Source organism: Drosophila obscura, unplaced genomic scaffold (genome assembly GCF_018151105.1).
Source record: "Drosophila obscura isolate BZ-5 IFL unplaced genomic scaffold, ASM1815110v1 contig_37, whole genome shotgun sequence".
Taxonomy (NCBI): domain Eukaryota; kingdom Metazoa; phylum Arthropoda; class Insecta; order Diptera; family Drosophilidae; genus Drosophila; species Drosophila obscura.
Genome location: NW_024542825.1, coordinates 346,437 through 359,768, shown reverse-complemented (window position 1 = coordinate 359,768; position 13,332 = coordinate 346,437). Strand labels below are relative to the sequence as shown.

General features: G+C 43.5%; 1 protein-coding gene and 1 long non-coding RNA gene across 4 annotated transcripts in view; one reads left to right on the top strand and one right to left on the bottom strand.

Moving 5' to 3' along the window:
* The window catches only part of LOC121404722, a 71,766-nt gene that overhangs the window by 34,582 nt on the left and 23,852 nt on the right, over positions 1 to 13,332 (bottom strand). The window contains exon 3 of the long non-coding RNA XR_005968158.1: positions 6,056 to 6,116. This is a non-coding gene — a long non-coding RNA (uncharacterized LOC121404722). The remainder of the gene's footprint in view (positions 1 to 6,055; positions 6,117 to 13,332) is intronic.
* Positions 1 to 13,332, top strand: part of LOC111079865 (hemicentin-1) — a 131,606-nt gene that overhangs the window by 100,500 nt on the left and 17,774 nt on the right. For all 3 annotated transcript variants that reach the window (XM_022375191.2, XM_022375205.2, XM_022375198.2), the window contains exon 6: positions 10,881 to 13,118. In XM_022375191.2, coding sequence (XP_022230883.2) covers positions 10,881 to 13,118 — 2,238 coding nt within the window. The remainder of the gene's footprint in view (positions 1 to 10,880; positions 13,119 to 13,332) is intronic.

The following is a 13,332-nucleotide window of genomic DNA, read 5'->3' as shown; positions in this document are numbered from 1 at the left end:
ACACACACACACAAAAATATAATAGAAAAACCACCAAAAAGTAAGAAAAAATACAACAAGAAAATACACGACACGATTTTTGGAGCTAGCAGTGGTTAGACCTATGGAATACCCCGACGTTACATATAATTTTTGGGTTTTTTATAAAGCACTTTCTGAGGCCCAAAAATTTAAATAAGACTCAAAGATAAATTATTCCAATTCTTGCCCCCCAAATAAAGCCTCCCTGCATTTCTTCCAATAAAACCCTCTGCCAGAACTCTTTTCTACCTTTTCGACTACTTGTACAGGGTATAAACCCTTTTTATTCTACTTGTACAGGGTATAAGCCCGTTTTCTTCAACTTCTACAGGCTACAAAACCCGAAATAATAATAATAAAAGAATAAGTAGCACGAACCGAGCAGCATAACAGACAACAAACAGAAACAAGAATAAATGACAACCAGCCAAAGGCAAAGACGCTAGAGAAAATGGCGGAGAGCTGGTGGTAGGGTAGGGTAGTGGGGCAGGGAGGAGGAGTACAACTGGAGCCAAAGTAGAACTCCTTTTATGGGTTAGAAGGCGTGGCAGTTGCAATTTTTCTACCGACTCCCAACGACGCTGGTATTTATGATGCTCATTTAAAATCCATTAGCAGCAAGAGTCAGCAGCCTAGGCCACAGAGCAACAACAACAGCAACCTCACATACCACGCTCTATGGGTGTCTATGGGTGTCTGTGTGTGTGTTTGTGTGCTCCCCCCCACAAGTCAAAAGTGTGCCTCGAAGGTGCATTTTGAAGAGAGCCGCCACGGGGCACCTACGACGACGTTCGACGTTCAACAATTGAATTGGGAGCATTTTGGCTTTTGAATGGCTTGGGAAAATGCCTTGGGGGCAACCAATACAGTTTGACTTACATTGTAATGACAGACAGAGAGAGAGAGAGTTTGAAAAGCCTTTGGGGCATGCAGCAAGCGGTTTTGTGTGGATCTTAGCAGTGGTTTAATATTTATCTGTATTTGGGGCTAACAACTAAAGCTTAAGATGGAAGTAAGTTAGCAAATGAACAAAATTTTCCCATCCATGATTCAGCTTTAATCTCTCGAATTCTCTCCCCCTACAACTTCCACATCTCATTAGAAATTAAAAATTAAAAAAAAAAATAACCTCATCAGTTTCTGTCAGGTTTCCACGCACACATTTTTCCCCTTTCCTTTTTTTCACATTTCTTTTCTGCAACTAGAAAATTAGATATCACACCCCCCCCGTTCCAGCACTCTGCTGCATCCATTTCCCTGATGTACAGGGGGTGATGACATCAGCAACAGCAGGCAGGCGGGCAGGCAGGCAGCCAGGCAGCCTGCATTGAGACTGATATGAATGCGAAAGCAAAGGCAAAGGCAAAGAAGACACGACTGTCGCATGACTGTGATTGTGATTGATAAGCAATTGATAGCACCAGATGAGAGAGGGCAGAGCAAGCCAACGAAGATATAGGAAAAGAGAAGGAGGTGTAAGCGAAGGTAGGGAGAGGAGCAAACGAGCGGAAGGGGAACACGCAGCAACAGCATGACAAATGGCAGGGCAATTTTTTAATTGAAAATGTTTGCATGGATTCTTTTTGGCTCTGCCAGTGTCATTTCTCCAGCTTTCTCTTGGCTGACTCTTCTTCTTGCCTTCTCTCCATCTCCTCCATAACTGTATCTTCGTTTGCTCTTGCTGCTTCTGTTTATTTCTCGTGCCACCCCCGTGCCGCTTTCTCACTGTCTTTTTCGCTGTGTGCGTTGCGTGTTGTGGCTGCGTTTGATTGATTTATGCCACAAGGAAACATCAAATATGCAACAACAAAAAAACCATAGTGGGAAGAACGAATCAGTGGATACCCTTAAAGATCTATTGCCTATAGACGATCTATATATATTTAAGCAATATGTACAATATCTGCCTTTGATTTAAAGGCTTGATTTCCCTAAAGAAAATATAATTTTCAAATGAATTTACTTAAGATATCGCAACATAGTCATCCGATCTTGACGATTTTATATGCCATATAGCTATTATCGATATACAATTGTTTACTTGATTTCATATCGAAAAGCAATCTATTTAATATTATATTAAATAATATATTAAATTCAATATTTAATAATATATTAAATTTAATATTAAATAATATATTAAATTAAATATTAAATTATATCTTAAATTTAATATGAAATAATATATTAAATTTAATTTTAAACAATATATTAAATAATATATTAAATTTAATATTAAATAATATATTAAATTTAATATTAAATAATATATTAAATTTAATATTTAACAATATACTAAATTTAATATTTCATTCATTCATTCATTCATTCGATATTCATTGGTTTTTGCCTCTCACATTCAAATTTTGTCAATTTCCATCTTCTTCCACCTCTTTTCTTCCACTCCTAACATCCATCTTCTTCCACCTTTTCCTCCCACTCCTACCTCCTACATTTCTGGTTTTTTTGCATTGTGATAAATTTTCTGAAAATCATAAGACTCGCCTGCTCGAAAAGGGTATAGAAAATATAAATATAGAAAAGAAGAAATATTTTTGGGAAAAACTAAACTCCCCAATGCGTCATGTTGTCATCGCGGCGGCAAGGACTCTGTCTCTGACTCTGACTCTGACTCTGGTTCGCCTGCTGTTCGTTTCGTTCGACTGTTGAGTGTTTTATAACGTGTCGAAATGCCCCAAATGAAATTATTGAAAATGGAGGTGCACTCTCTTTCTCTTTAGATGGAATCAAAAATGCATTTATTTCTGGGGCAGGCTTTTCATGGCATGGCATGGCATGGCAGCGAGGAGGCAGGCACACAGGCACACAGGCACACACGTTTGGCAAGGACATCAAGTTGCGCATACGCAACGTGGCCACGCATAGACAAAATACGATGTGGCGGTGGCTTTTGCGTTGGCGGTGGGTGGCGGCGGCTTGTCAACTTGGCATAGTTTTTTTCGGTGTGGCACATGTGAGAGGCACGTTCCACATTTCTTGCCTCTGTTGCATCTGTTTCGGTTTAGCAAATGCAATCTAATGCTGCTGCTCCTACTGCTGCTGCTCCTCCTAGAAGTGGCGTGGTGGCGCCTCCTTTTGTGGCTCCCCCCTGCCTCTAGTGTGTGGCGACGGCAGCCAGGTGTGTGTGTGTTGCCTGCCCCCCAGCAGCAGCAGCAGCAGCAGCAGCAGCAGCAGCAGCACGTGACTTTTGTTCAGTTGCATGCGGTGCACGTAATAAACCTTTTTGGCATGGCCCTCTGTACCTCCCCAACGCTGTATACACACGTTTCTTTTTTAGCATAGCATTCGGCGGCATGGGAGGTGGGGAGGTGCAGGTGCAGGTCCTTGGCCAAAAAGTCGCTGGCGACGAAGACAAACAGCACTCATGTGTCGTGGGCCGCTGAAGTAGAAAGCAAACCCGTTGAAAAGACATTTCAATTTGAATAAAAAGGATGCTTCCTCTATGTGTGGGGTGCGCGCAGGGTGGAGTAGGGTGTAGCAGGGTTGAAGTGGTTGCACGGTTGCCATGGGTTGCCATGGGTTGGCGTGTGTGGCGTCTGCTCAGGTGTGTGGCATGCAAATGCACCTCCTGCAGCCTGACAATAATTCGCATTAGCCAGAAGATTGCGCGAACAAACAGAAAAGCGCAACCGACAGCTGGGGAAAATGCTAGAAAATTGCTTTCCCCCATGGTCAAATATTCAAAAGATAAACTTCCAAACTCAATCGAGCAGAATGCAAAGTTTCGAATGACAACAAGAAACTATTCAAATAAAAAAGGGTAATACAAATACAAATTTTTCAATCGATAGATTTAATTCAATTCATATTTCAATCGATAAAAATTTATAAAATTTCTTCTAAAAACAGAAAGAAATATTTTCGAAAATATTTTTCATTTTTTTATCACATATTTTTGTATTTCTAAACATATATGGTATCTATATATATATAATACTGAGCCACTTTCGAAACTATTTCGATATTTTTCATTTTTTATCACATATTTTTTTAGTTCTAAAAATATATGGTATCTATATATATATAAAAATTGATGCCACTTTTCGAAAATGTTTTCGAAAATATTTGCCATTTTTTCGAAAATATTTTCCATTTCTTTCCCACATATTTTTTTAGTTCTAAAAATATATATTATTATTATTTACCTCTCGAAATTCCTCAAATCCTTGAAACCCCCACACTAACGACACGAGCGGTTGAGAGCATTCCCTGGGAGCAGAACCACAATCACATCTCACTTCAGCACGTCGCTCTGGGAGGGGGGTGGGTTCCCGTTGTTATGGGATGCCAATAACATTGGAACAGCAGGAGGAATCAGCAGGCGGCTGTGGGGCAGCACCACAGGATAACACAGCAGGAGACGGAGCAGCAGCAGCAGCAGCAGCAGCAATGCCGCTGTGGCTTGTCCTTTTTGATTATGCCACTGCCAAAAGGCAAAAAGCAAAGTGCCAAAAAAAAAAAAAAAAACAAGAAGATGCGATGACGACGACGACGGCGAGTCGACGTTTGCTGACTTGGCAACATGAAAACCTTTTTACAGGCCACAAGACCAGAGACTGGCAGCAGCAGCAGCAGCAGCAGAACCTGTGCGAAAAACCAGGAGCCAAGGCGGAGGATACTCCATCTCTCTCTCTCTGTCTCTCCCTCTGGCTAATGCTGCACACAATTGCAATTAGTGTCAGTGTTGGGCAGCCTTTCGACCAGGCCTTAACTTTAAGCCACGTCTGTCCAGCTATTGGCCTGCTTTGCATAACCACAAAGGCAACAATAAAAAAAAAAAAAAGAGAAGACGAAGACGAAGACAAACCGAATTTCCTACTTGTTATGCTTGAAGATTTTGGCATCGGCTCGGGGGACAGCGGAGATTTTTTTTTTTGTGTGTGTGGCATCAGTTTTCTTAAGCTGATTTTCAAGTTTTTCCAGCCAGCGGCCATCAGCCAGCAGCCCGGCAGCCCGGCAGCGTCGCTTTGGCATTCATTTTAATGAATGCAGTCGAGTCCTGGGCATTGTTGTAGTCCTGCTACCTGCTGCCTGCGAGTGCTCTCAACTTGAGACTTTTTCAAGAGAGAGAAAGAGAGACGAGAGAAACGCGAGAGGAGCAATGAAGAAGAGAAACTTTAAGCCGCTTAAAGCCTGAAATTATAGAAACAAATGTTTCTGCCCCCAAAACAGCCACCAGCCACCAGCCACCACCCACCCCCCACGCAAAAAGGATTCTTTCAGTTGAGTGCAAGATTCTTTCGGTTGAGTGCAGGTCCTTCTGCCGGCTTAACAGCTCTTGTGACAAAAGCAAATTAATTGCTTTGGCCCCGAATTTCAATTAACTGCACTTTTTGGTTGAACCAACACGGCAATGGAATGAGAGAGGTGGGTGGGGTAGGATAGGGGGTAGGGGACTTCATCATCATCGTAGTGCATTGTGCGGTGCAACCGCAAGTGCTATAAAGGACACTCCTACATACGGGACACGGGACACGGGACAGGGGACACGGAACACGGGACAGGGTGCATTCTCTTCAGCACCATTTTGTTTTTGTAGCGAACGGCACGACACGGACGTGTAGCACGAATACGAAAGCCAATTCAATTAATTTCCCACCATCCAGCTGCAGCATCCAGCAGCAGCATATGACACCTATGGACCAATGCACAAAGCGCAATCAAGTGCACAATAAAGTGACTGTCGTTCCCAGTCCCAGTCCCAGTCCCTTACCCCACTATAGAGCGACCCTCTTTGTTATCCAAAAAAGTATGCTATAGTTTTTATAACCCCCTTTGATTGCTTCACAAAAGTTTTTGCACCAACGCAAAAAGCAGCAGTAGCAATAGCAGCAGCAGCAGCAGCAGAATGAGGGCAGGCAGGGTAGCGGTGGTGCAGCATGTAATGTAATGTTATATGAGGCATCGGATGATTTATTTTATGTCCCCATTTACGGCACACAATACAGTACAGCACATAAATATATAAAACACAAAGATACGTAATGTAAATGGTGCTGGAAAATATACTTACAGTTTTTTTTTTTTGCTGCGTTGTTTAATAGATTTGCTTGGGTTGGTCATCAAAGGAATTCCTGCGAAAGATGCGAAAAAGATTTTTAAGCAAAAAATTAATAACTTTTTTAAGCATTTTAATTCAATTAGATTTAAATTATAGTAACAAGTACTTTTATATTTAAATAGGATTTCTAACCCTTTTGCGCTGTTCTTTTTTTCATAATTATTATTTATCAAAAGATTTAAAATCAATAAAGTAAATAAAAATATATAAATAAAAATATATAAATAAAAAAATATAAATACATAAATATATAAATATCTAAATATAGATATAAATATTCTGCTACCCTTTTTGTTTCTTACGAGCAGCCTCTGCTCCCCTTTAAATACAGGCCATCGTCGTAGACGATTTATTCTTCAGTTCATCTTCGTTCTTTTCTCGTTTTTTTTTTGACCCAAAAAAGAAACATTCCTCTGTTCATTTTGTTTGCTTCAGAGGCAGGAGAAATTCCTCTATTCATTTTGGTTGCTTAATTTGAAACTCTGCCACCCAAAAAACGCATTTCCACTGGCATTTTGGTATTTATTTTTGTTGTGGCTGCAAATTGGTAGAGCCACAAGAGGCAGCAGCAAGGAGAGCAAGGAGAGCACGTGGAGCAATGAGGGAGAGGCATGGGAATGAGGTGCATGGCGGGAGCATGTGGGAGCAAGAGGTATGACGCGGTAGCAGCAGCACACGACGAGGTGTTGCCAGCACGCGCGACGGAAGTCACGTGATGTGTTCTGTGTGACACGTACGCGACAGCAGTGGCAGATGCAACTCTCCCCCACTCTCTCTCTGCCGCTCCAGTGTTTGTTGTAACTTTTCAATTTGGAGACAAGACAAGGAGGCAGGGAGTCCAGGGAGGCAGCGAGTCTAGGGGAGTCTAGGGAGAGAGGATGTAGCAGCAGGAGTCAGGGAACAGTCAGGGAGAGGAGGCAACAACTGTAGTCCAACGCAGCAGCAGTCACTGCCAGAGATTCATCGCCAGTGAGACGAGCCTTAAAGTCACAAACACAACAAACTCCGCGCGACTCATTAAAATAACTCCGGCGAAGGTGTGTGTGATACTTCCTGCTGCTGCTGTTGCTGCAGTTGCTGCTGCTGCTGCTGCTGCTGCAGTTGCTGCTGCTGCCCCCCCCGCCGGTCGCTGCGCTGTGCTGTGGCACCGAAAACCAGCAACAGGAACAAGAACAACACAGTTCGGCGTCCCAGTTCCGGGTTAAATAATTAAATTTCACTGCACAAAATGGCCAACGGGCATAAGTTACGGCCACGCGTACGGCGTACGGCGTACGGCGTACAGCCGGGCGTATGCGCAACGTTTCATTTTTATTTAACGCGAATGCCTAGCCGGAAGCCAGAATCTCGTTGGTGGCGGGCAGGCGGCAGTATGGCGTGGGGTGGTCCGTTCCAGGTGCAGGTTGCAACGCATATTTCATGGCACTAATGTAGGGACCCCGGTCATAAAATCACAATGTGCAAGGCTCTGCGCGAAGGAAGGCAGTGTAGGCGTGGCAGCATATATGTGAACAAGGTCCAGCCCATGGGGCAGGCTGGCAGCAGGCAGGCAGGCAGCAGCAGCAACTCATTTAAAAAAGTTGTACGCTAAAAAAAAAAATTATTTAAATGGGAATTCCAGAATTTAAGGGAGAAGAGTTAAGAATTTTTTATGCTCTTTCTCTGAAAGAAATAAAAGGTAATAAAATATTGCAAATATCCTCAAGTATTTTGAAGATTTTATAGGATTTTTATAAAATTGTTCGAGTACTGCTAGTTGAGAAATTGGGAAAAGTTAGCATTAATAGGGCTCGAAGGGCAGTTGTTCAAAGAGCCAAAAGACAGATTAAAGCACATTTTATTTTGAGAAATATAGAGACAAAATTGAGTTGAATCTTGAAAGATTTCTTTGAAGGAATTTACTCTTCTCGATCAGAAATTTTTATAAATTTTTAGGGTAATTATTTTTAATGAAAAATACATTCTAACACATTTTTTTGCAAACTATAAGTTATATTGCATATATTTTTATTATTTTTCAAGTTCTTTCTTCCTATAAATTTATCTTCCAAATTTCTCAAACCGTAATTATTTTCTTAAAGTTTCTTACAACTACCTTCATTAAATCCTTATTCCCCGTCTGCAAGAAATAAAAATATTTTTCTTTTTTTTTTGCCAATTTTTCTTGAATTTTTCTGTTCATATTTTTGTATGCAAAAAAATACCATAGCTTCATGGAAAATGTCAGCCATAGCGCGCGGGGTCCTCTATAGTTTTTTTTCTTCTTTTTTATGAGGGAGTAGGGGCAGTTAGGGGGCGTAGATGGGCGTGCCGGTAACACCCCGACATCAGCGTGAAACTACATGGCTGGCTGGGCATAAAAATGGCCATGGGTGCCAGGGGGTAGGGTAGGGTAGGGTGGAGGAGCATGTGTTGAAATGCAAGCTGGATTTTTTTTTTCCCTTCTGCCTCCTCTTCTTCTTGCCCCCTCTGGGGGCACTGCTGCTGGTCGCTGCTGACAAGCGTTGCTCATTAAATTTTATTTTATAATTACACACACCAGCAAACACACACACACACACACACAATTTACATGTAAATATATACGTATGTGTGTGTATGTGTGTGTGTTTGTGTGTTTATTTCCCTCTCATTTAGGAGTTAGGCTTTAATGTTTTGAGGCGACGCGTAATTGGGTCCCGGATAACGCAGATTTTTTTTTTTTTGGTATACCCTATGCGTATAGGGTATTGTTATTTTTAATGGCAGCTTATACGATATTGTCTATAAAATTATTCGGAATTTTCTTCGGTCGCCAATTTAATTTCATATAAATGTTTTATATTTTTTTTCTATATATTTTATTTTTATATATTTTTTTCTTATATATTTTATTTTTATATATTTTAAATTTATATATTTTATATTTATATATTTTATATTTATATATTTTATTTTTATATATTTTATTTTTATATATTTTATTTTTATATTTTCTATTTTTATATATTTTCTATTTATATTTTCTATTTTTATATATTTTATATTTATACATATATTTTTTTTCTATAGACCCCAGGGCTTTGTTTCTGTGTTTGTTGTTTGAGCGAGCAATGGGTCGAAAGCAATGCCAGCGGGCCGAGTGCATTGCGTGGGAGAGGATCAAAGCTCGTGCATAAAGCGGGAGAGCTGAGACTGGGAGAGGGTGAACTACAGCAAATTTTGACTCTCGCTCTGTTGCTCAGGTAGCTCAGGTGCTTTTTCTACATTCTTCACGGGAGCACAGAAGACAAACAACAGATTTCCGACTCACAAAATTGTGTTGCTTTTGCTATATTTTGTTTTATTTAGATTATGCAGATATATTCCCAAATTTTTAAAAATATTATTACAAACTCCTTTTTGCAAGGATTCATCTTTTAAGGGTATCCTAAAGTTTCCCTCTACAAAATCCAGAGTGATTTTCCTTCTCCTTTTTTTTATAAATATTTTTTTTTGGTATGTTCTCTCGCACTGTTTCCTACTCCAGGAGCTTAGAAGACCATGACGCAGGCACATTACACTCCGTTTCACGAATTAGTGCCAGGGCACAGCAGCAACAAAAACAATTGGGTGAATGTTGATGGTTGGGGTAGTACGGGTCATGGGGTTTTTTGGGTGTATGTTAGGAGTCTGCAGCAGGGGGCAGGCAGGCAGACGGTGATTAAACTAAAGTGTTCGAAAGTTAATTGGCGCAACAACAACAGCAACAGCAACAATTATACTTAGCCACTATTATGCCTCACGCTTGAATGGGCAGCAGTTGTGGGCGGTGGCGGAGGCGGACTGAAATATATATCCCCATCCTCTTTACGATTCGATACGATGCGATACGGAACGAAACTAACGGCACTTAAACCAAATGACCAACGCGCGCTGGGCACAATGGACAGCTAAACGCGTAAAAGTCGTGTGGAAATGTGTCCGAGTTGAGTGGAGTGGAGTGGAGCAGCCACGTATTGGGCGGGAGGAGGTCCTACTATGTTTAGTTACATTTTGGGGGGAAAATGGGTTGACAAATGTGTGCGAGTCATCGGTAGAGGAGTCGATATACACGATATACTTTATGCTTTATTGATAATTATTATAACTCCTACAAATGCTTCAATCTGTTGTTGTATTTTTCATACAAAATAAAATAAAATAAATAAAATTTTAATCAAATAATTCCCCTAGACGTTATCGATAATTATCGATACTACTAAAACTTACAAAATTCTTCGTTCTATCGATTTAAATTTAATTCAAATTTAATTTAAATTTCATTTCTTTTAACAAAATATTTAGAAATTTCTGTCTAAAAATCCACTTAATTTGGCCACTGTAACCCAGAAAAAAAAAAAAATTGTTATTCTAGCAATAACCAAAACCCATTTCCCATTTCAGCCAATATTCCTTGTTTTTTTTTTTTTTGTGCCCACAAATTGGCATTATTTAAAAATGTCGATGGGTCACGCTGTTTGAACGAACGCTCCTCCTCGTCAACGTCAAGCGTCAAGCGTTAGCTAGGAAAGCGTCCTTTATGGCTAAAGTACTTGTACTTGTAGGTCCTTTGACTGCTGCTGTTGTTGGGTTGTTTGGGTTGTTGTTTGGGACGCTTGTCGTGTAATTGAAAACGGTTATTGGCAAGTTAATGGCTCAAACGAACCAGAAACCACTAGCCAGTAGCCAGTGGCCAGTAGCCCATAGACCGTAGCCGTAGCAATAATTGACTATTTTGTATGCTAAAACCCCCACCATTCTTTTTGTTTTCCCACAGATTACCCTCGAGTGGAGGTGGGCCCACAGAACCCCATGCGCATTGAACGCGATCATGTTGCCAAGCTGGAGTGCCGTGTGGACGCCAAGCCGATGGTCAGCAATGTGCGTTGGTCACGCAACGGCCAGTATGTGAGTGCCACGCCCGTGCATACGATCTATCGTGTGAATCGCCATCATGCCGGCAAGTACACCTGCAGTGCGGACAATGGCCTGGGCAAGACCGGCGAGAAGGACATCGTTCTCGATGTGCTCTATCCGCCAATTGTTGTCATCGAATCGAAGACGCACGAGGCCGAGGAGGGCGAGACCGTGCTGGTGCGCTGCAATGTGACCGCCAATCCGTCGCCGATTACCATCGAATGGCTGAAGGAGGGTGCACCCGATTTCCGTTATACGGGCGAGCTGCTCACCCTCGTCGCGGTGCGGGCGGAGCATGCGGGCAACTACATCTGCCGCTCGGTGAACATCATGCAGCCGTTCAACACGAAGCGTGTCGAGGGTGTGGGCAACTCTACGGTGGCGCTGCTGGTCCGCCATCGTCCCGGCCAGGCGTACATTACGCCCAACAAGCCGGTGGTGCATGTGGGCAATGGTGTGACGCTCACCTGTTCGGCCAGTCCGCCCGGCTGGCCGGTGCCGCAGTATCGCTGGTTCCGCGACATGGACGGCGATGTGGGCAACACCCAGAAGATACTCGCCCAGGGACCACAGTTCTCCATACCCAAAGCGCATCTGGGCAACGAGGGCAAGTACCATTGCCATGCGGTCAATGAGCTGGGCATTGGCAAGATTGCCACCATCATACTGGAGGTGCATCAGCCGCCGCAGTTCCTGGCCAAGCTGCAGCAGCACATGACGCGCCGCGTCGGCGATGTGGACTATGCGGTGACGTGCAGTGCCAAGGGCAAACCGACGCCACAGATCCGCTGGATCAAGGATGGCACCGAAATTCTGCCCACCCGCAAGATGTTCGACATCAGGACGACGCCCACAGACGCTGGCGGCGGCGTGGTGGCCGTCCAGACCATCCTGCGTTTCCGGGGCAAGGCCCGACCCAATGGGAATCAACTGTTGCCCAGCGATCGGGGCCTGTACACGTGCCTGTACGAGAACGATGTGAACTCGGCCAACTCGTCGATGCATCTGCGGATCGAGCACGAACCGATCGTCATCCATCAGTATAATAAGGTGGCCTACGATATGCGCGAGTCCGCCGAGGTGGTGTGTCGCGTCCAGGCCTATCCCAAGCCCGAATTTCAATGGCAATTCGGCAACAATCCCTCGCCCCTGACCATGTCCTCGGATGGACATTACGAGATAAGCACCCGGATGGAAAACAATGACATTTACACCTCCATTTTGCGCATTGCACATCTGCAGCACTCCGACTATGGGGAGTACATCTGCAGGGCGGTCAATCCGTTGGATAGCATTCGAGCGCCCATCAAACTGCAGCCGAAGGGACAGCCGGAAAAGCCCACCAATCTCAAGGTGCTGGAAGTGGCTCACAATTTTGCGGTACTCGCCTGGCTGCCCGGCTTCAATGGCGGCTTTATGAGCACCAAATATTTGGTTAGCTATCGCCGCGTGGCCACGCCCAGGGAACAGCTGCTGGCGGACTGTTCGGGCCATGGCTATATACCCAGCTATCAGGTGTCGTCCAGTGCCGCGAATGTGGCCGCCCACGAGTGGATTGAGTTCAATTGCTTCCGCGAGAATCCCTGCAAGCTGGCGCCCCTCGATCAGCATCAGAGCTACATGTTCAAGGTGTACGCCCTCAATGCCAAGGGCACCTCGGGCTACTCCAATGAAGTGCTGGCCACCACAAAGGTCAGCAAGATCCCGCCGCCGCTGCATGTCAGCTATGATCCCAATTCGCATGTCCTGGGCATCAATGTGGCTGCCACATGTCTGTCCCTCATTGCTGTCGTCGAGTCGCTGGTGACGCGCGACGCCACGGTGCCCATGTGGGAGATTGTCGAGACGCTGACGCTGCTGCCCTCGGGCAGTGAGACGACATTCAAGGAGGCGGTCATCAATCACATGGCACGCACCGCACACTACACAACGGCCACGGCATCGTCTTCGTCATCGTCATCGGGCAGGAATGGGGCACATTTGGGCGAGGATCGCACCATGGCACTGGCAGAGACAGCAGGACCCGGACCCGTGGTGCGCGTAAAGCTCTGCCTGCGCTCCAATCACGAACATTGCGGGGCCTATGCGAATGCAGAAAGTAAGTTGCAAAATCTCCCTTTTAATTCAGTAATTTTCGGCTAATTTTCGGATAATTTTGTACTAATTTTCGACTAATTTTCGTCTAATTTTCGACTAATTTTCGGATAATTTTGGACTAATTTTTGAATAATTTTCGATTAATTTTGGACTAATTTTTGACTAATTTTGTACTAATTTTCGACTTATTTTCGACTAATTTTCGACTAATTTTG